This window comes from Coregonus clupeaformis, chromosome 23, assembly GCF_020615455.1.
Source record: "Coregonus clupeaformis isolate EN_2021a chromosome 23, ASM2061545v1, whole genome shotgun sequence".
NCBI lineage: Eukaryota > Metazoa > Chordata > Actinopteri > Salmoniformes > Salmonidae > Coregonus > Coregonus clupeaformis.
This window is the reverse complement of record NC_059214.1, coordinates 47,381,416-47,402,126: the sequence shown is the minus strand read 5'-3', so window position 1 is coordinate 47,402,126 and position 20,711 is coordinate 47,381,416. Positions and strand designations below refer to the sequence as shown.

At 43.6% G+C, this 20,711-nt stretch overlaps 1 protein-coding gene across 1 annotated transcript in view; it reads right to left on the bottom strand.

Moving 5' to 3' along the window:
* Nucleotides 1-20,711, bottom strand: part of frmpd4 (FERM and PDZ domain containing 4) — a 74,263-nt gene that overhangs the window by 39,125 nt on the left and 14,427 nt on the right. Inside the window, exon 2 of the mRNA XM_041843752.2 lies at nt 472-576. Coding sequence (XP_041699686.2) covers nt 472-576 — 105 coding nt within the window. The remainder of the gene's footprint in view (nt 1-471; nt 577-20,711) is intronic.

Below are 20,711 nucleotides of genomic sequence, written 5' to 3'. Positions count from 1 at the left end.
AAGTAAGTCCCTTTGAAGGTGAATTCTTCAGGAGTCAGAAAACAACTAGGCTTCACTTCTGTGCTCCAAAGAGCTACAGTAAGGAGGCTGGAGCGTGTTTGTGTGTGTGTGTGTGTGTGTGTGTGTGTGTGTGTGTGTGTGTGTGTGTGTGTGTGTGTGAGAGAGAGGGAGAGAGGGAGAGAGAGAGTGTGTGTGCGGGCAGGGCAGGGCATGTGTCTGTGCGCAGAAGTAAAAGGAAATGGAGAATCAGTATTCTGAAGGATGGAGGGAGAGAGAGAGTGTGGAGGCACTAGCAATGACGTGGCTGGAATAATCACAGGTTACCAAAGCCTCCAAAACATCTGGGACTGAGACAGAGCCTCTCTCCTCTTTCCCTCTACTATTCTCTTAGCTTTTCCTCTCCTCTCCTCTCCTCTCCTCTCCTCTCCTCTCCTCTCCTCTCCTCTCCTCTCCTCTCCCCTCCCCACTTACTTGACATAGCAGTCTCTACTGGTGGCCATGTCCCATCCATTGGGGGGTCCATGTGCACCGCTGCAGGTGCCAGGAGGCTGCCAGCCTGATGACTTGGTCCTGTGGCTGTAGAGGAGGAGAAGAGGAGGGGAGGAGAAGAGGAGGGGAGGAGAGGAGGGGAGGAGAGGGGAGGAGAAGAGGAGTTAAGCCATATCAAACTTACAGTAAAGTCCTATTGGCTGAGTCTCAAATAGCACCCTATTCTATATCAGGAGGCTTTCGGAGGCCAAATCAAATATCGCATCGCCGTGCGCCTCCCAAATTTTGTAATAATGCGGAGGGCTCCGTATATCTCTGCATTGACATGATTGGTTGACGGTAGGTAGGTGCGGGAGGTCATGTATAAACACAAACTCACTTCCTTGACAACAACTCTGCTCTGTTCCGTTCCGCGAAGTGCAAGTATGAATGCTCTGTCTTCTGCGGAGGACGCATCGCAGTAAATGGTGTACGGCCACTGCAGATGTCGGCCATGCAGAGCCTTTTAGAGTAATGACAAATTCCTATTCGCCGAGCCAATATTCACGTAATAATAACGAATTCTCCTCGACCACGCCCAGAAATTGGGGAAAACAAACATTCTTTCCAACTGACCCCCATTGTAAAATAGCCAACTTCGTTGTCAATTTTTGTTATACAGAAAAAACAAAACATGCCGAAAAGCTGCTGTGCTGTTCAATGTACCAGGTGAAAAATCCTGACCTACGGTTTACAATGCTCCCGCGTAGGGAAATAGAGCATGCGAGAAGAGCCCTGTGGCTTCAGGCTATTTGGCGTGGGAGAGTGGGAAATGTGGGGACCCAGTGTCCAAGTAGGCTACACGTACGTTGCTATGTGTGTGGAAGACATTTAACTGGTTTAGTACAGTCCATTTGTAACTCCACTCACTACTTGTAGCTGTATTGTCCATTTGTTTGTGTTGTTGGTCTTGACTAGCTTAATGTTCTGGTCGGTAGCTAGCTAGCGCTCACGTGGTTGCAAGCACAGTCATGAAAAGGGGCAGCTTATTCTATTTTGTACTTTAAAATCATTTTATTCAATTATTTAATGTATTTACATGTTATAAGGTCACACAGCAGGCCAGAGATAATTACAGACACCTGTGATAATCTGAAGAACCCAAAAGGGCCACTAGATATATTGTGATAGATTACATAAATAATACAATCCTTGAAAGTTACTAAAATTCTGGTAGTTTACCGGTAAACTTAGAAAGTTTCCTGTAAAATACCCTCACTTTGCAACCCTAATCCCAACTCAGAACAAGTGGATGTCTAATGTCACGGACAATGTGAATCACATTCATAATGTAATTGAGACACGTAAAAAAAAAAAAAACATAGGAGTAATTATCATGTCTCACTCTTGTGTTTTCAGAGGCATGAAATGTCAGCAGATTTATTAGAAAGCAGGGAGCCCTAAGGAATTATGGGCAATTGCAGGAAGAGTTTATCAGGAAGCAAACAGAAACCCATGCCTTAACATGTCACTTTTCAGGAAATAATGGATAGCAGTTCTGAATGAGCAAAGAAGAAACTGTCTTTCCTATAGAATCTGTCATTTACATTCATGCCATTTAGCAGATGCTCTTATCCAGAGCGACTTAAAGTTAGTGAATGCATACATTATTTTTTTATTTTCATACTGGCCCCCCGTGGGAATCAAACCCACAACCCTGGCGTTGCAAACGCTATGCTCTACCAACTGAGCTACATCCCTGCCGGCCATTCCCTCCCCTACCCTAGACGACGCTGGGCCAATTGTGCGCCGCCCCATGGGTCTCCCGGTCGCGGCCGGCTACGACAGAGCCTGTATTTTGTATACCAACTGAAGATTATGAAAATCCAACAGTCCAAATCTAAATAGTAAAGTCACCAAAGGCTCTAATCCTCATTTTGCCACAACACTTAAATCAAGTCATTAAACAAAACCCTTCCTATATCTTAATTGTTCAAGTAACACTATCTTTGTGTCACACCATGTTACATCTAACAGGGTGATGGGAACTCAGAATAGTCCCAGTCGGTATTCACGTAATAATAAGAAATTCCCCTCAACCAAACAAACATTTTCTCTCTCTCTCTCTCTCTCTCTCTCTCTCTCTCTCTCTCTCTCTCTCTCTCTCTCTCTCTCTCTCTCTCTCTCTCTCTCTCTCTCTCTCTCTCTCTCTCTCTCTCTCTCTCTCTCTCTCCTTCTCCCTTACGTCTCTCTCTCTCTCTCTCCCTTACGTCTCTCTCTCTCTCTCGCTCTCTCTCTCTCCTTCTCCCTTACGTCTCTCTCTCTCTCTCTCTCTCTCTCTCTCTCTCTCCTTCTCCTTACGTCTCTCTCTCTCTGTGTCCTTCCTCGCTCTCCCCCTGCCCCCTCCCTTCCCTTCTCTTTCTATCTTTTGGTCTCTCTCTCTCTCTCCCTCCCTCCCTCCCTCTCTTTCTGTGTCTCTCCATATGTGAACAATGATGGGTGATGAGATGAACACTGTGGCAGTAAGTTATGTCACTTCAAAGGCTTCTCTGCCGTGTAACAGGCCTCTCTTCAAATTCATTATTCAAAGCCTTTCTTTCTTTCACTCTTTACTTCTCCCCCAGTTACCAACCCGGCTTAATGTCTCTCTCTCTGGTGTGTGTGTGTGTGTGTGTGTGTGTGTGTGTGTGTGTGTGTGTGTTAAATTATAGAGGCTTCTGTTGGAACTAGCATCTGTAGCCTACTCTGTAACCTGTAGAACAGCATAGCAGTAGGATAGGCTGGGCTCCAAACAGAGCGATGCGATCTGATTGTGTTTGAGAGGTACTAGCGTTTCCACATGCCATGGATTTATTGGAGCCACGGTGCATTAACAGAACCCATATTTTCTACACAGCCGAGTTAACACGTATGGGACTGCATCCGACCAGAGGTCATCATTACACGTAATTGCATTATCTTTTTCGACATTTGAAAAATGTGTTAGAATTGTTCGTTAGAATTGTAACAAATACCATGTTGTGGTATTTGGTTTATTTGATAAATATTGTCCATTCTTCCTCAGAAGTGAAGATTTTGTTGTAGTACCATCCTACAAAAACCATTGATAATAAAGTTAAATGTCAAAGTTGTGTACTGAATAGCAAAAGGGCCACTAGATATATTGTGATAGATTACATAAATAATCCAATCCTTGAAAGATACAAAAATTCAGGTAGTTTACCGGTAATTTAACAGTGTAGAGTTGAGTCTGTCCTCACAATTGAGAGAAGTCCTTGAACAATAATGACATCCATAATCACATGTTCAATACTCCACATTCAGACCAACAAGCAGGGCTCCATGCAGCTATGTGAAAGCTTGGGACTATAAGGTTCTATCTCAAAAAGATGATTCTGAGATAATTGGCTTTAAAGCTCCGAACCATTATTGGTATTGTAAATAGTTTTTTACTTAACAACATGAATAGTGGTATTTAGAGTACTATATACAGTAGGTAGAGAACACTGAACAGAACAAGGCTGTGTCGATAAATGCAGATAGAAGCTCTCCAATGGTGGCAATGGCAATCCCTCCGCAAGCCTTTGCTATGTATACATGGAGCATGATTCTACTCACAGATTATATAGATGTGCCTTCAAAATACAATTCTGAATGGACCGGAAGCTGTATAAAATCCATCCCCGATCTTTCCCTCTCGTAATGTCACAGTCATAGATATTTTGATCTTTGATTTATTTTGTCTGTAGTCTCGGGCTTAAGTTATGCCATTGTGTTATAGCCAGTAGAGGAGTTGAGGAAGTTCGCTCCAGTGGTGGACAGGGAAAGTGAGCCTAGGTAGGCTTTAATGAATGATGACGGCTCCATCTGTCAGGTAGGATGCAGTAACGGAGTGCCAGGCCGGGCCCAGGCCGGGCTGCACAGTTCCTGACCAGGTTAGCTAAGAGTCAGAGGAAGTGGGGCTCTGGACGTTTGGTTTGTTTCTGATGCTCAACAATGGCGGTGGTTATACGTGGACTGGGAACCCTTATCTAATGTTTTGCTCTGAGAAAAAAACAGAAAATGGATAAACAGTAAGAGGATAATGTGTGTATTTTGTTACTATAGTTTCATAATCAACTAATCAGTTCTAATAAATTATCAATCTTTTCTAAATTCCAATATTACATTCAATGTTGTAGATGAGGAAAACAAATGAAAACAAAAGGAACCAAAGCCCATAAACCCCCCCAAAATAATAAGATCAAGAATAGTAAATCCTCCTCCTCAGAGTACCAATTTTCCACCAGCAGTCAGCCTTCTGGAAACATAACAGTTGGTGAGTAATATCCAATAAAAGTATGGCACTCCTGGGAGTGTTGTAGCCTTTGTTGCCATGGCAATGAAGGTCTGTGGACTTCAGGCTCCACATTATAATCCAAGTTTAAACACAAAGATCACGACCCCGCCTAATTTATTAAAGGGATTTAATTTCACACCTGCTACATTTCTATATCTACAGTATGGGGTCCTCTGTAGCTCAATTGGTAGAGCATGGCTCTTGTAATGCCAGGGTAGTGGGTTCAATCCCCGGGACCACCCATACCTAAAAATGTATGCACGCATGACTGTAAGTCACTTTGGATAAAAGCGCCTGCTAAATTGCATATCATATTATATTATATGTGTTGAGGAGGAAGCAGTATATTTGCCTCTAAAGGTGTCTGATTTCTGAGCATAGCTTATTTTCCAAGTTGAAACCAACATCAAACCAACTTCAAACCCACATCAAACCCACATCAAACCAACATTCGATCCTAAAAATCCAGTGGTCTCTAGACTCTATGCAGTCAGAGGCGCTATCCCTTTTCAGTGGATTGTAAACATCTCATGACTAAACTAATCTCATCCTTTCTTTCTTACTCACTACCTTTCATTTTCTCTACCCCTCTCTTTCCCTTTCTTTCTCTCTCTCTCTCTCTCATTCCCAACCAGGTTATCACTGGTGTCACGCCCTGACTCAGAGGATGCTTGTATGTTGAGTCAGGGTGTGTATTTTCCTTGCTGTATTTTTCTAGGTTGTAGTTCTAGTATGTGTGGATCTATGTTGGCCGGTGTGGTTCCCAATCAGAGGCAGCTGTCGCTCGTTGTCTCTGATTGGGGACCATACTTAGGCAGCCTATTGGCACTAGTGGGTTGTGGGATCTTGTTCCAGTTAAGGTATGTTGTGTTGCCTTGGACTTCACGTTTCGTTTGTTGTGGTTAATATTTAATAAACATGTACGCATATCACGCTGCGCCTTGGTCCGTCCCGTTCATGAACGATCGTGACATATGGTGAGAACATGTCATGTCCCCTGAAGGCTTGGTGTTGATGAATGATCTGAGTTTGTTTGATAGGTGGCAGAGACTAGACCTAGCAGGAGCATTGGAACACAGGAGGAGCAACCACTCCACTCTGCCGGAATAATTCACAGGGACAGTCTCCATAACTGTAGGCTGTGTAGTGAAACTAAAGCCGGACCCTGGCACTGACATCACTCCTATTACCCGTATTGAGGGTTAAGTAGCTGTCGGCCATTACGGCTCTAACAAGACACACATAATTATAAACCGGAATTAGGCATGACTTCTGATGTTTATTATGCTTGTGGGGTGGAACACAGCTATCCTTAAAGGGGCAATCGGCAGCTTAAACAATAAAAAAGGAACACTTAACCAGCAGGGCTACCACAGCATTCTGCAGCGATACGCCATCCCATCTGGTTTGGGGCTTAGTGGGACTATCATTTGTTTTTCAACAGGACAATGACCCAACACACACCTCCAGGCTGTGTAAGGGCTATTTGACCAAGAAGGAGAGCGATGGAGTGCTGCATCAGATGACCTGGCCTCCACAATCACCCGACCTCAACCCAATTGAGATGGTTTGGGATGAGTTGGACCGCAGAGTGAAGGAAAAGCAGCCAACAAGTGCTCAGCATATTTGGGAACTCCTTCAAGACTGATGGGAAAGCATTCCAGGTGAAACTGGTTGAGAGAATTTGTTTAACACTTTTTTGGTTAGTACATGATTCCATATGTGTTTTTTCATAGTTTTGATGTCTTCACTATTATTCTACAATGTAGAAAATAGTAAAAAATAAAGAAAAACCCTTGAATGAGTAGGTGTGTCCAAACTTTTGATTGGTACTATATAAATGCTAACAAAATACTAGCGAATTCTCATAGCGGACACTAGCTAAATGCTAACAAGCGCAAGCGAACATAAACTAAATGCAAGGACAGACAACCCAGCTCATAAAGTTATAAAGTTATACAACTATCTCAAAAGACTACTCACACACTGAATCCAGGAGGGGATTGATTGTCTCTGCTGTAACCAAGGCGCTTAATCTTGCAAAGCTAGTCACCAATTTTTTTAAAAATATTTTTTGTATTCTTCATTTATTCAAGGGAAACACATTGAGACCAGGATCTCATTCACAAGGGTACCCTGATCAAAGTACACATCAATCAAATACAAAATAAACAACGATCAATACAATGTCAAATAAAATACAAATACAGCAGAACACAACATTTTAAGAAAACAGTTATTTTCCTCAGCTCCTACGTCCTCAATCAATACTTTAAATTGCCCGAGCGACACCAGAACATCCAATTGTAATGTTTTGTCAATTGTTCCAACAGTGAGGTGCATTTAAAACTATAAGCAGATTTACCTAATTCGGTGGAGACCAGAGGAACCTCAAGAGTTGACCAACCCTGTGAACGCGTTTGGTAACTCACATTTTGTATACTTCAAAAAACGAAGTTAGGTGGGTCGGAAGCTTGCGTAGTAGAGGTTGGTTAACAAAAAGGGAATAGTGAAGTGATCTACTGAGACTTTAATGAGGACCAGACAACCTTTTGATACAGGATGCAGTGATGAGTATTAAAACTGTCACCTGTGATAAAGCGAAGGGCTCTATGGTAGACGGCATCCAGAGGTTTAAGAGTAGTTGCTGCTGCATTCTGGTAAATGGAGTCACCATAGTCAAGAACTGGCAGGGAAGTTGACTGTACAATCTGCTTCCTGCTGTTTAGGGAGATGCAAGATCTAGTTCTAAAAAAGAAGCCCACTTTAAATCTTCACTTTTTAACTAGCTCATCAGTATGTTTTTTTTAAAAAGTTAAATCCTTGTCAATCCAAATGCCCAGATATTTAGCTATAAAAGTAGCAAACCAAATTCATAGCTGGGGCCTTGAGCTGGAGAAAATGTATTTGTCATATCTTAGATAGTTATCTTATACTTATTATATATTGAGCTGGCCAACAGTAGTAAGTGAATTTCAAGTGTAACTTGATCACATCTCTTGTGCTGCTCAACAGTGGACGTCATGTCACGAAACTTCCGTTTGCTCCATGTGCTACTTGTAAAAAAACATAATGAGAATCAATATAATTTTTGTGAGAAAGAAAAGAGAGAAATGTGGGACGGTATTGAAAATCATACCGTCCGTAATTCAAAATACCCTGGTATATATGGTATAACGCCCAAGCCTAACAAACACACACACATACCAATTTTCTTAAATGCATGGCAAGCATTAAACTCCTCCCTCCAGATAACACAAGTCATGCTGACCTCTGGGAGCTGTCCTGTCAATCAGTGCTGAAACAGCACACTGAACTGACTGGCAGCAACTGCTGCTGCACGTTATGCCTTTAGTCAAACCATGACCTTTACTCTGCTGCTCTACAGTGAGGGGAAAAAGTATTTGATCCCCTGCTGATTTTGTACATTTGCCCACTGACAAAGACATGATCAGTCTATAATTTTAATGGTAGGTTTATCTGAACAGTGAGAGACAGAATAACAACAAAACATTCCAGAAAAACGCATGTCAAAAATTTTATAAATTGATTTGCATTTTAATGGGGGAAATAATTATTTGACCCCCTTTCAATCAGAAAAATGTCTGGCTCCCAGGTGTCTTTTATACAGCTAACGAGCTGAGACTAAGAGCACACTCTTAAAGGGAGTGCTCCTAATCTCAGTTTGTTACCTGTATAAAAGACACCTGTCCACAGAAGCAATCAATCAATCAGATTCCAAACTCTCCACCATGGCCAAGACCAAAGAGCTCTCCAAGGATGTCAGGGACAAGATTGTAGACCTACACAAGGCTGGAATGGGCTACAAGTCCATCGCCAAGCAGCTTGGTGAGAAGGTGACAACAGTTGGTGCGATTATTCGCAAATGGAAGAAACACAAAAGACCTATCAATCTCCCTCGGCCTGGGGCTCCATGCAAGATCTCACTTCGTGGAGTTGCAATGATCATGAGAACGGTGAGGAATCAGCCCAGAACTACACGGGAGGATCTTGTCAATGATCTCAAGGCAGCTGGGACCATAGTCACCAAGAAAACAATTGGCAACACACTACGCCGTGAAGGACTGAAATCCTGCAGCGCCCACAAGGTCCCCCTGCTCAAGAAAGCACATATACAGGCCCGTCTGAAGTTTGCCAATGAACATCTGAATGATTTAGAGGAGAACTGGGTGAAAGTGTTGTGGTCAGATGAGACCAAAATCGAGCTCTTTGGCATCAACTCAACTCGCCGTGTTTGGAGGAGGAGGAATGCTGCCTATGACCCCAAGAACACCATCCCCACTGTCAAACATGGAGGTGGAAACATTATGCTTTGGTGGTATTTTTCTGATAAGGGGACAGGACAACTTCACTGCATCAAAGGGACGATGGACGGGGCCATGTACCGTCAAATCTTGGCTGTGAACCTCCTTCCCTCAGCCAGGGCATTGAAAATGGGTCGTGGATGGGTATTCCAGCATGACAATGACCCAAAACACACGGTCAAGGCAACAAAGGAGTGGCTCAAGAAGAAGCACATTAAGGTCCTGGAGTGGCCTAGCCAGTCTCCAGACCTTAATCCCATAGAAAATCTGTGGAGGGAGCTGAAGGTTCGAGTTGTCAAACGTCAGCCTCGAAACCTTAATGACTTGGAGAATAATAATAATAATAATAATATGCCATTTAGCAGACGCTTTTATCCAAAGCGACTTACAGTCATGCGTGCATACATTTTTTTGTGTATGGGTAGTGAGAAGATCTGCAAAGAGGAGTGGAACAAAATCCCTCCTGAGATGTGTGCAAACCTGGTGGCCAACTACAAGAAACATCTGACCTCTGTGATTGCCACCAAGAGTTTTGCCACCAAGTACTAAGTCATGTTTTGCAGAGGGGCCAAATACTTATTTCCCTCATTAAAATGCAAATCAATTGATATCATTTTTGACATGCGTTTTTCTGGATTATTTTGTTGTTATTCTGTCTCTCACTGTTCAAATAAACCTACCATTGTTAGGTAAATTATAGACTGATCATGTCTTTGTCAGTGGGCAAACGTAAAAAATCAGCAGGGGATCAAATACGTTTTTCCCTCACTGTATGTCCACAACAGATTCCAAAGAAAAGAGTTGGGCTCCGTTTGAAATACTAGGGTGACAGGGTATGCTCTCACGGAGGCATTGGGGAGTACTCCAGAAACTCTGCTCAGTGCTACTTACAAATCTCACTGTACATTTACCCTGTCAGTAGTTTGTGAGGGGGAAGTGATGTCATGTAAATGTGTTTGGATATCTAATCTGTGGACAAACAGCAGCTGAGATGAGCGTCCCCCGGGGAGGAGGAGACCGAGAGAGAGCCAGGGGGAGTTGATCGGAACGTTTAGACTCCCTGGATGCATCCCAAATGGCACCCTATTTGAGACACAGTGTAAAAGTAACGTCTCACCTCTGTTTGACCCATCTAAAGGAGTCCCTACCGTAGGCCAATGACAGTTAATACAGATAGTTTCTCTATCTCCATTCAGTCACAAATGCATTTCACTGAAACCAATGAAAACCTTGTCTCATTTCAAGCTAAAAGTATGAACGCTACACTTGAATGCTTGCCATGCAGTCGAAACGTATAACCACTTTCTGTCATGGTGAGCATAAGGTCCATTTTGTGTGCCATTTTTTTTTTGCATCTGTACTGCTAACAATATGATGTAAACCACCTACATCACACGTGATCAGCAGGGGGAGAGAATAATCAACGCAGCAAACGAAACCAAATCCAGACCCAAGAGTGGTATGTATTTTTCACAATTGTCTTCCATACAGTAAGGAAGGGAGGTATTGGTATCTAACGCTTTGCATTTGGATTCTGCCCCTGGGCAACACCATTTATTACATATTTTAACATTAATTTCAAAAGAGCTGAATATTACATTTCCCTATTTGTCTTTGTAAGTGCTGATATTGTTGCCATGGGCAGCTGCTACATCATGGCAGGCAGCTCTCTCTCTCTCTACCATTTCATTATAGGACAATTTACTTGAGCCTGGCCTCAGAGCCATACGAAACATACTTTATGTATTTCTGAGGACCTCCCAGACTAATATTACCTACTAATGGTCTAGTTACTTTAGACAGAAACTAAAAGTAGGGAGGTTGATTGGGGAGGACGGGTTGGCATAATCTGCGACTCTCTAGCAATTCAAAGGTTGCGTGTTCGAGTCGCGTCAGGGACAACTGTAGCATTTTAGATAACCCTTCCCCTAACCCTTATTCTAAACTTAACCCAGTTCACCTAACCTGCTACGTAAATTCACCTAACCTCGGTCGTTTTAGTTCCTCTAATCGCCAACGTAAATTCTCCCTATAATTCTCTTTTGGTGTTATGGCGCAACCTGGTCTCAGATAAACACGTGCAATATTATCCGTCCTCCAACAGGTATGATAAGTTACATCATCCAATTCGTATGCTATTGTACGACTGGGTAAGACTTATGATAACATACGCCTTCTAATTCCGTATGATATTGTACAACCGCTATTCCATTCATAATGTAACCTAACATAACGTAACATATCATACTAAATGAAGTGTCACAGATTTACTGACACAATAATACAAATTGCCTTGAGACGACATTGTTTACGTGGTCTCAGGACTAATCTCCTCTGTGTTGAGAAAACTATATCTGGGAATGAACCCATCCGCCAACATCTTAGTTTTATTGTTGTGTGAGTGTGGTTGAAATCCTGCTGGCTCTGAGTCTGAACACTGTCTACCACAGGAGATTGGTGGCTCCTGAATTGGCGAGGACGGGCACCTGGTAATGGCTGGAGCGGAATGGGTGTAAAGGTATCAACAACATCAATCACATGGTTTCCAAGTGTTTGATGCCATTCCATTGGCTCCGTTCCAGCCATTATTACGAGCCGCCCTCCCCTCAGCAGCCTCCACTGCTGTCGACCTGTTGTTCAGGCCTAGCCAGAACATCATCCAGTAGAGATGTTCTTCCTCCTGGAGCATGGGAGGAACTGTGTCTGTCTACACCAGTTCCATTGTGATTGTGCATCCTGTTCTGCATCGTACTGGCTGCCTACTTGTTTTCTTTCTTACACTAGTTGCAGGAACCCACTGGGCTCCGCACCAATTATGTTAGAACATCCCCCATCAAACCAATCAATAACTCTCATTGCACCAGTCAATGTACTGTACAACTAATACAATGCACTATGCCATTGCAACTGGTAGTGGGAAGAAGATACTATATAATTGGACATCAGTTGTACACAGACAGGAAGACAGACCGACAGGCAGACAGGAAGACAGGCAGACAGATAGACAGACAGAAAGACAGGTAGGCCATTTCAGACTGTACAGTATAAACCTGGCCAGACCCTTTCAGACTGTACAGTATAAACCTCCCCAGACCCTTTCAGACCGTACAGTATAAACCTCCCCAGACCCTTTCAGACTGTACAGTATAAACCATCCCAGACCCTTTCAGACTGTACAGTATAAACCTCCCCAGACCCTTTCAGACTGTACAGTATAAACCTCCCCAGACCCTTTCAGACTGTACAGTATAAACCACCCCAGACCCTTTCAGACTGTACAGTATAAACCACCCCAGACCCTTTCAGACTGTACAGTATAAACCTCCCCAGACCATTTCAGACTGTAAAGTATAAACCATCCCAGACCCTTTCAGACTGTACAGTATAAACCTCCCCAGACCCTTTCAGACTGTACAGTATAAACCTCCCCAGACCATTTCAGACTGTAAAGTATAAACCATCCCAGACCCTTTCAGACTGTACAGTATAAACCTCCCCAGACCATTTCAGACTGTAAAGTATAAACCATCCCAGACCCTTTCAGACTGTACAGTATAAACCTCCCCAGACCCTTTCAGTCTGTACAGTATAAACCTCCCCAGACCCCTTCAGACGTACAGTATAAACCTCCCCAGACCATTTCAGACTGTAAAGTATAAACCATCCCAGACCCAGTGATGTAATCGCCTCTTGGCCACAGGGTTGCCTTTGAATTCTACTGCACACTATTGTGCTGATGCTTTCATGCACAAGCTCTCTCTCTCTCTCTCTCTCTCTCTCTCTCTCTCTCTCTCTCTCTCTCTCTCTCTCTCTCTCTCTCTCTCTCTCTCTCTCTCTCTCTCTCTCTCTCTCTCTCTCTCTCTCTTTCTCTTTATCTCTCTCTTTATCTCTCTCTTTATCTCTCTCTCTCTCTCTCTCTCTCTCTCTCTCTCTCTCTCTCTCTCTCTTCAAAAGCCAGTTGTGTCCTCTACCATGCTATCTCCGCTACACTTGTCCCCCTGAGGCCTCAGTTTCTAAAACAGCAATTTTTCAACAAATAAATGTTGGTCTAATGAAACATTTAATCGAACGGTGTCCAGTCCAGTGAGTTATGTATGTGGAAACTCTGGATAGCTAAAATAGTCTTGATCTAGGCACAGAGAACATTGAGTAAACAACAGAAAGTACTCAAGTGCCTACATGTCTAGTTGTCACATATTCAACACACTGTGGCTTTGTTTTATAAGTAGGCTTCATGGTTCTAAAAAGTCAAAGTGCTGTGAGCCAAACAACCACTGGTGGGGCTGAATTGCAATCTCGCTACAGTATATTTAGACCTATTTATTTTATTTTTAAACTAAGGCATGGGGGAATCATGCATTAAACATGTTCCATACATCTGCCCGTGCTTCTTTTTCATAAACCAAATATTAGAGCTTTTACCATAAAAATTTACATTTGAGACATTTAGCAGACGCTCTTATCCAGAGCGACTTACAGGAGCAATTAGGGTTAAGTGCCTTGCTCAAGGGCACATCGACAGATTTTTCACCTAGTCGGCTCGGGGATTAGAACCAGCGACCTTTCGGTTACTGGCACAACGCTCTTAACCACTAAGCTACCTGCCGCCCTAATAAAGACATGCTTGGCTGACTCCAACTAGTTTTACATAACACGTCTACAAGTGAGAAACTGTTTGGGACCTTTTGTCAAAAATGTGTATTTGTAAATGCAAAATATCTGGGGCTGTAGAAACCGGGTGAAATTTCGACTGCCAAAAAATTGTATTTTACCACAATCATAGTACAGCAATGGATAGACATAACTCTTACTTTTATATCCTCCTGACATGTTGCTATTCTACTTCCTTGATCTGTCCGGTGGCTGATGCACAGTATGGGCTGGTGAACCTTCCGGAAGAGGAATCATTTCTGGTCCTGCTCTGACAGATTGGCCTTCCTACTTAACCCTCATACTGTGGTAAAACAAGACTTATACCCATGATGTCACACGGCAGACTGACCTATTACAGGTAGTTATTCAATTTAAAAAACGGTCAGAAGGGACTGGAGCATTGAAACCATACTAGCCATACTAAACCATACTAGCCATACTAAACAAAGATATCCCCATGAACATTAGAGCCGTGTCTTTCTTGTTACTTTAACAGCTTGTTTCTAGCCTAAAGCGTTGCCGAGTTATGCATCCTATACAATTATATAATCTGGGTTTGGAGGGGGGCATTAGCCCTCCCCCACCCCTAGTACCGTGCCACTGGAATGGCCGTGCATGGCAGAGGTGCATGGGCGAGTAAAAAGGATTAGCCACAATAGTGTAATTTGTGGTTCACCTTGAAAAAATAAAAAGTCCGCCATTGAAAGTGATTCAAACGGATACAAATAGTGGAATCATGCCATATTTGGACGAGATAATGCTAAACGAGGTCCGAATGTTGTTAAATAAATTCAACAAAAGAAGTTCACTGTGGATGTGTCAGACTCTACAATTGCATTGGGGGCAGACTTAAAGCCTAACCTATGGATGTCGCCCCCATGAAATGGTGTATCAGCCTACTCTCTGACACTCACAGAGCACAACTGTGTAGAGTTTACACAAATATTAACGTCTTAGCTCTTATAGTGGGACTCTAAAAACCAGTGCGAAATGAGCCACGTAAAGCATTCAGCCCATTGTTGCAGTGGCAGAAAATCAAGGCTAGAACAAGCTCTTTTGTGTGCCAGCTGAGACGAAAGAACATCGTGAGGCAGAGATGAGAATAAAAGAGCCCTGTATTCTCCTGGGTCTCTGAAACACATACATGTACAGTCTATTAATAATAAGATAACTATAGGGTAGACTGCTATGTAGGCTGGCAGTAGAGGAAGCCCATGCAGCAGTACAGTATGAGCCCATAATCACAGGTTCCATTTGTATTATTATTATTATTATTATTATTATTATTATTATTATTATTATTATTATTATTATTATTATTATTATTATTATTATTATTATTATTATTATAATAATTAGGGCTCCTGAGTGGCGCAGCGGTCTAAGGCACTGCATTTCAGTGCTGGAGGCGTCACTACAGACCCCCTGGTTCGATTCCAGGCTGTATCACAATCTGGCCGTGATTGGGTGTCCCATAGGGCGGCGCCCAGTGTCGTCCGGGGTAGGGATTCATTGTAAATAAGAATTTGTTCCTAACTGACTTGCCTAGATAAATACATGTTTTTACAGTGATAGTGGTGCACTCACGTTAGGAGTAACATCGTAAACTGTTTATTAAAATCTGTTCATATACACCCCCAGGAAGAATATGGACACGAGCACTTATATATGGTCATTTTCACATTTTCATATAGCAATATAGAGTTGGAAAGTGGCAATGCGTTTGCACAATTAATAGACACTGCAATAAATAAAACCAAAAAACTCTGTCTTGTTCAGAGTCAACACAGACCGGTGCGCCATAGCCAATCAGAGCTACAGTAGGCCTATATGCAAATAAGGCATTTGGCACACGGTCCTGCCATCATTCACTTTGAACTGGACTGTGTGTTTACAGGCAGTAGCAACAGCGCAACTAGATCATTATAACGCATTCGCCAAAAGCCACCTTAATGGATTTCTGCAAATATGTAAATACCAAGGGAGTCCTCTTACATTTGGGAACTTCAGTCCTATTGATCAAACAACCATGAAAAGGTAGGCTCTCTCTCTCCCAAAGTTGCTTAAGCACATCAACAACAACAAGATCAACAACTAATGCTAGCCAGAGCGAGATGAGCTCAAATCTAACGAGTGACCATTAGATAAACCTTTTCAAACTTTTTCACCTGATTGGCCATCAAAATTGCACTGATAAACGATGGGGAATAGTAGCCTGGTCATCCTTCTGCAGCTTGCCTGCCAATGCATGTTTGTCCCAACCCATGTTTTAACGTGTAAATATTTGTATGAACATTACATTTTAGTCATTTAGCAGACACTCTTATCCAGAGCGACTTACAGTTAGTGAATACATATTTTTTTTTATACTGGCCCCCCATGGGAATCGAACCCACAACCCTGGCGTTGCAAACGCCATGCTCTATCAACTGAGCTACATCCCTGCCGGATTTGAACCAGGATCTCTAATGGCACAGTTAGCACTGCATACGATGCCTTAGACCACTGCGCCACTCAGGAGACCGAACATAACAAGATTCAACAACTGAGACATAAAATGAACAAGTTCCACAGACATGTATCCACTGACAGTATCTGGTCAGTATCTGGTGTAGCCACCAGCTGCATTAAGTACTGCAGTGCATCTCCTCCTCATTGCATGCACCAGATTTGCTGGTACTTGCTGTGAGATGTTACCCCACTCTTCCACCAAGGCACCTGCAAGTTCCCGGACATTTCTGGGGGGAATGGCCCTAGCCCTCACCCTCACCGATCCAACAGGTCCCAGACATGCTCAATGGGATTGAGATCCAGGCTCTTCGCTGGACATGGCAGAACACTGACATTCCTGTCTTGCAGGAAATCACGCACAGAACGAGCAGTATGGCTGGTGGCATTGTCATGCTGGAGGGTCATGTCAGGATGAGCCTGCAGGAAGGGTACCACATGAGGGAGGAGGAGGTCTTCCCTGTAACGCATAGCGTTGAGATTGCCTGTAATGACAACAAGCTCAGTCCGATGATGCTGTGACACACCACCCCAGACCATGACGTACCTTCCACCTCCAAATCGATCCCGCTCCAGAGTACAGGCCTCGTGTAACGCTCATTCCTTCGATGATAAACGCGAATCCGACCATCACCCCTGGTGAGACAAAACCGCAACTAAGGACCTGCCTTACAACAGGCCTACAAGCCCTCAGTCCAGCCTCTCTCAGCCTATTGCGGACAGTCTGAGCACTGATGGAGGGATTGTGCGTTCCTGGTGTAACTCGGGCAGTTGTTGTTGCCATCCTGTACCTGTCCTGCAGGTGTGATGTTTGGATGTACCGATCCTGTGCAGGTGTTGTTACACGTGGTCTGCCACTGCGAGGATGATCAGCTGTCCATCCTGTCTCCCTGTAGCGCTGTCTTAGGCGTCTCACAGTACGGACATTGCAATTTATTGCCCTGGCCACATCTGCAGTCCTCATGCCTCCTTGCAGTATGCCTAAGGCACGTTCACACAGATGAGCAGGGACCCTGGGCATCTTTCCTTTGGTGTTTTTCAGAGTCAGTAGAAAGGCCTCTTTAGTGTCCTAAGTTTTCATAACTGTGACCTTAACTGCCTACCGTCTGTAAGCTGTTAGTGTCTTAACGACCGTTCCACAGGTGCATGTTCATTAATTGTTTATGGTTCATTGAACAAGCATGGGAAACAGTGTTTAAAGCCTTTACAGTGAAGATCTGTGAAGTTATTTTGATTTCTACGAATTACCTTTGAAAGACAGGGTCCTGAGAAAGGGAAGTTTCTTTTTTTGCTGAGTTATATATAGATATCCTAACTGTGGATAACAGCTGTTCAAGTTCAGCATAGCTAGCAATACGATGTCTTGCTAGCTAACCAAATGACACCTGAATCGTTAGCTTTAGCCATAGAACAACGATGTGAGGGGGAAAAGTCGGTTACTCACCAGGGCCGGCGTTATGGGCAGGCCTTAGGGGGCCTGGCCCACCCTACCGTACCTCCTTGCCCGTCCAAATAAAATATTGAAATATTGATCATTTATTTGACCGATACGTGCGCCGACAGAAAGACGCATTAATCTCAGTTAATGAATCCGATTGAGCAAAACAGCGCCCCTCTGTCTCAGTATGTGTAGACCATGTATCTGGTACTGTCTGGACAAAAAGAGTATGGCATGTCATACTATTTATGGCCAGACAGCATCAGATACATGGGCTGCAAATAGAGGGGTGCTGTTTCGCTCACTCGGATGCTTTCTCTGGTGATATAGTTTCAGCAGAGGGGAAGAGCCTAAGCGAGAGGGCTCACTCTCACCAAAATCTTTACAGTATAAACCCAATGCGTTTCTATGGGAATAATATGCATACCTAAGCTTGTCGCCTGCCTTCCCCCCCCCTTTGGGACAAAGACTCAGATCTATACAGATCTCTGCTTTCAGCCTCTTGCAAATTGGAAAGTTGGTGTGTGCACAGTGCACTGTTATGATACTGGATTGCCCTGAACTAAATTTATGTTTTCCCTGTCCTCTGCTCTTGTCCTTCTAGACCTGTCTGCTGCCTTTGATACTGTGAACCATCAGATCCTCCTCTCCACCCTCTCCGAGCTGGGCATCTCCGGCGCGGCTCACTCTTGGATTGCGTCCTACCTGACCGGTCGCTCCTACCAAGTGGCGTGGCGAGAAGCTGTCTCCGCACCACGAGCTCTCACCACTGGTGTCCCCCAGGGCTCAGTTCTAGGCCCTCTCCTATTCTCGCTATACACCAAGTCACTTGGTACTGTCATATCCTCACATGGCCTCTCCTATCATTGCTACGCTGACGACACACAACTAATCTTCTCCTTTCCCCCTTCTGATAACCAGGTGGCGAATCGCGTCTCTGCATGTCTGGCAGACATATCAGTATGGATGACGGATCACCACCTCAAGCTGAACCTTGGCAAGACGGAGCTGCTCTTTCTCCCGGGGAAGGACTGCCTGTTCCATGATCTCGCCATCACGGTTGACAACTCCGTTGTGTCCTCCTCCCAGAGTGCGAAGAGCCTTGGCGTGACCCTGGACAACACCCTGTCGTTCTCCGCTAACATCAAGGCGGTGACCCGATCCTGTAGGTTCATGCTCTACAACATTCGGAGAGTACGACCCTGCCTTACACAGGAAGCGGCACAGGTCCTAATCCAGGCACTTGTCATCTCCCGTCTGGATTACTGCAACTCGCTGTTGGCTGGGCTCCCTGCCTGTGCCATTAAACCCCTACAACTCATCCAGAATGCCGCAGCCCGTCTGGTGTTCAACCTTCCCAAGTTCTCTCACGTCACCCCCCTCCTCCGCACACTCCACTGGCTTCCAGTTGAAGCTCGCATCTGTTACAAGACCATGGTGCTTGCCTATGGAGCTGTGAGGGGAACGGCACCTCCGTACCTTCAGGCTCTGATCAGTCCCTACACCCAAACGAGGGCATTGCGTTCATCCACCTCTGGCCTGCTGGCTCCCCTTCCTCTGCGGAAGCATAGTTCCCACTCAGCCCAGTCAAAACTGTTCGCTGCTCTGGCACCCCAATGGTGGAACAAGCTCCCTCACGACGCCAGGACAGCGGAGTCACTCACCACCTTCCAGAGACATTTGAAACCCCACCTCTTTAAGGAATACCTGGGATAGGATAAAGTAATCCTTCTACCCCTCCCTTACCCGAACCCACCCCCCCCAAAAAAATATTTAAAAAATTTAAATAACATATAAATAAAAAATATATTTAAAAAATATTTAAAAAATTAAAAAATATATAATAATATAAAAAAATAAAGATTTAAAAACTATACATTTAAAAGGGGGAAAAAATAAAAAAATACAATAAAAAATTAAACACATTGTAAAGTGGTTATCCCACTGGCTATAAGGTGAATGCACCAATTTGTAAGTCGCTCTGGATAAAAGCGTCTGCTAAATGACGTAAATGTAAATGTAAATAAAATAATTCAAAATACTTCACCAGGGAGCATGACAGAGGATCATTAGCTTCTTAAAAAAAAGTGGAAAGACACAGGAAAAAGAGAGATCATGATACAGAAAGCAGTGGAGCGTCTAGTAAAGAAAGCATAAAGAGGGCCAAGGTGGGAAGCAAGAGTAGTGTTGTGTTGTAGTGGAAAGTGGTGATAGTGTATGATGAGTCAAGATGAAGGGGAGGGGGGTGTGGCGAAGATATTGTGCGTCTCCAGAATGCATGAATATGTAGGAAAGTGTTTGGCAATGTCTTATTTCTGATCGTCTTAACTCACCACGTACACCAATAATTTTTTCTTCGCCTCACACAAGTCAACAAAGTCTGTTTTTTTTTAACATCCATTGCGAATGATAGTTCCTCAGTATTTAAAACATCTTTCCAACACGCCCAGCCTCGATAATCACCAAGCCTCGGTGTGAAAGAACAAAATACCATGATCTGATGATCCCAAATATCCAGCAGAAACGTCATAAGAAAAAAGCTTTCTGTCCCGAGATCTACAATGTTGCTAACGGCGACAGCTTCAGGCCGAACCTGTGATGATTTGATACAATGTTGCTAACGGCGACAGCTTCGGTGCCGGACGCTGTGATGATTTGATACAATGTTGAACTTCACTAGCAATAGCTCAAATCAAGACAGATAGAAAAGGAGGCAGACAGGCAGAGAGGAGAGATGAATGTCGTCGAAAGAACCAGAATTTTCATCAAGATATTTTCTACTGTTTTTATTTGTTAGCTTTAGGCCTATGTATTTTACTTAGTTGATGATGGAAGTTATATGCCTACTGCTGCGTTGGCCTATAGGCTATCTCTGAGTTCTATTCTCTCATTTCTTTAGCCGGCAATGTATCACAGTGTATCAATGTGAACACAACTGATTGGCTCAAATGCATTAAGAAGGAAAGAAATTCCACAATTT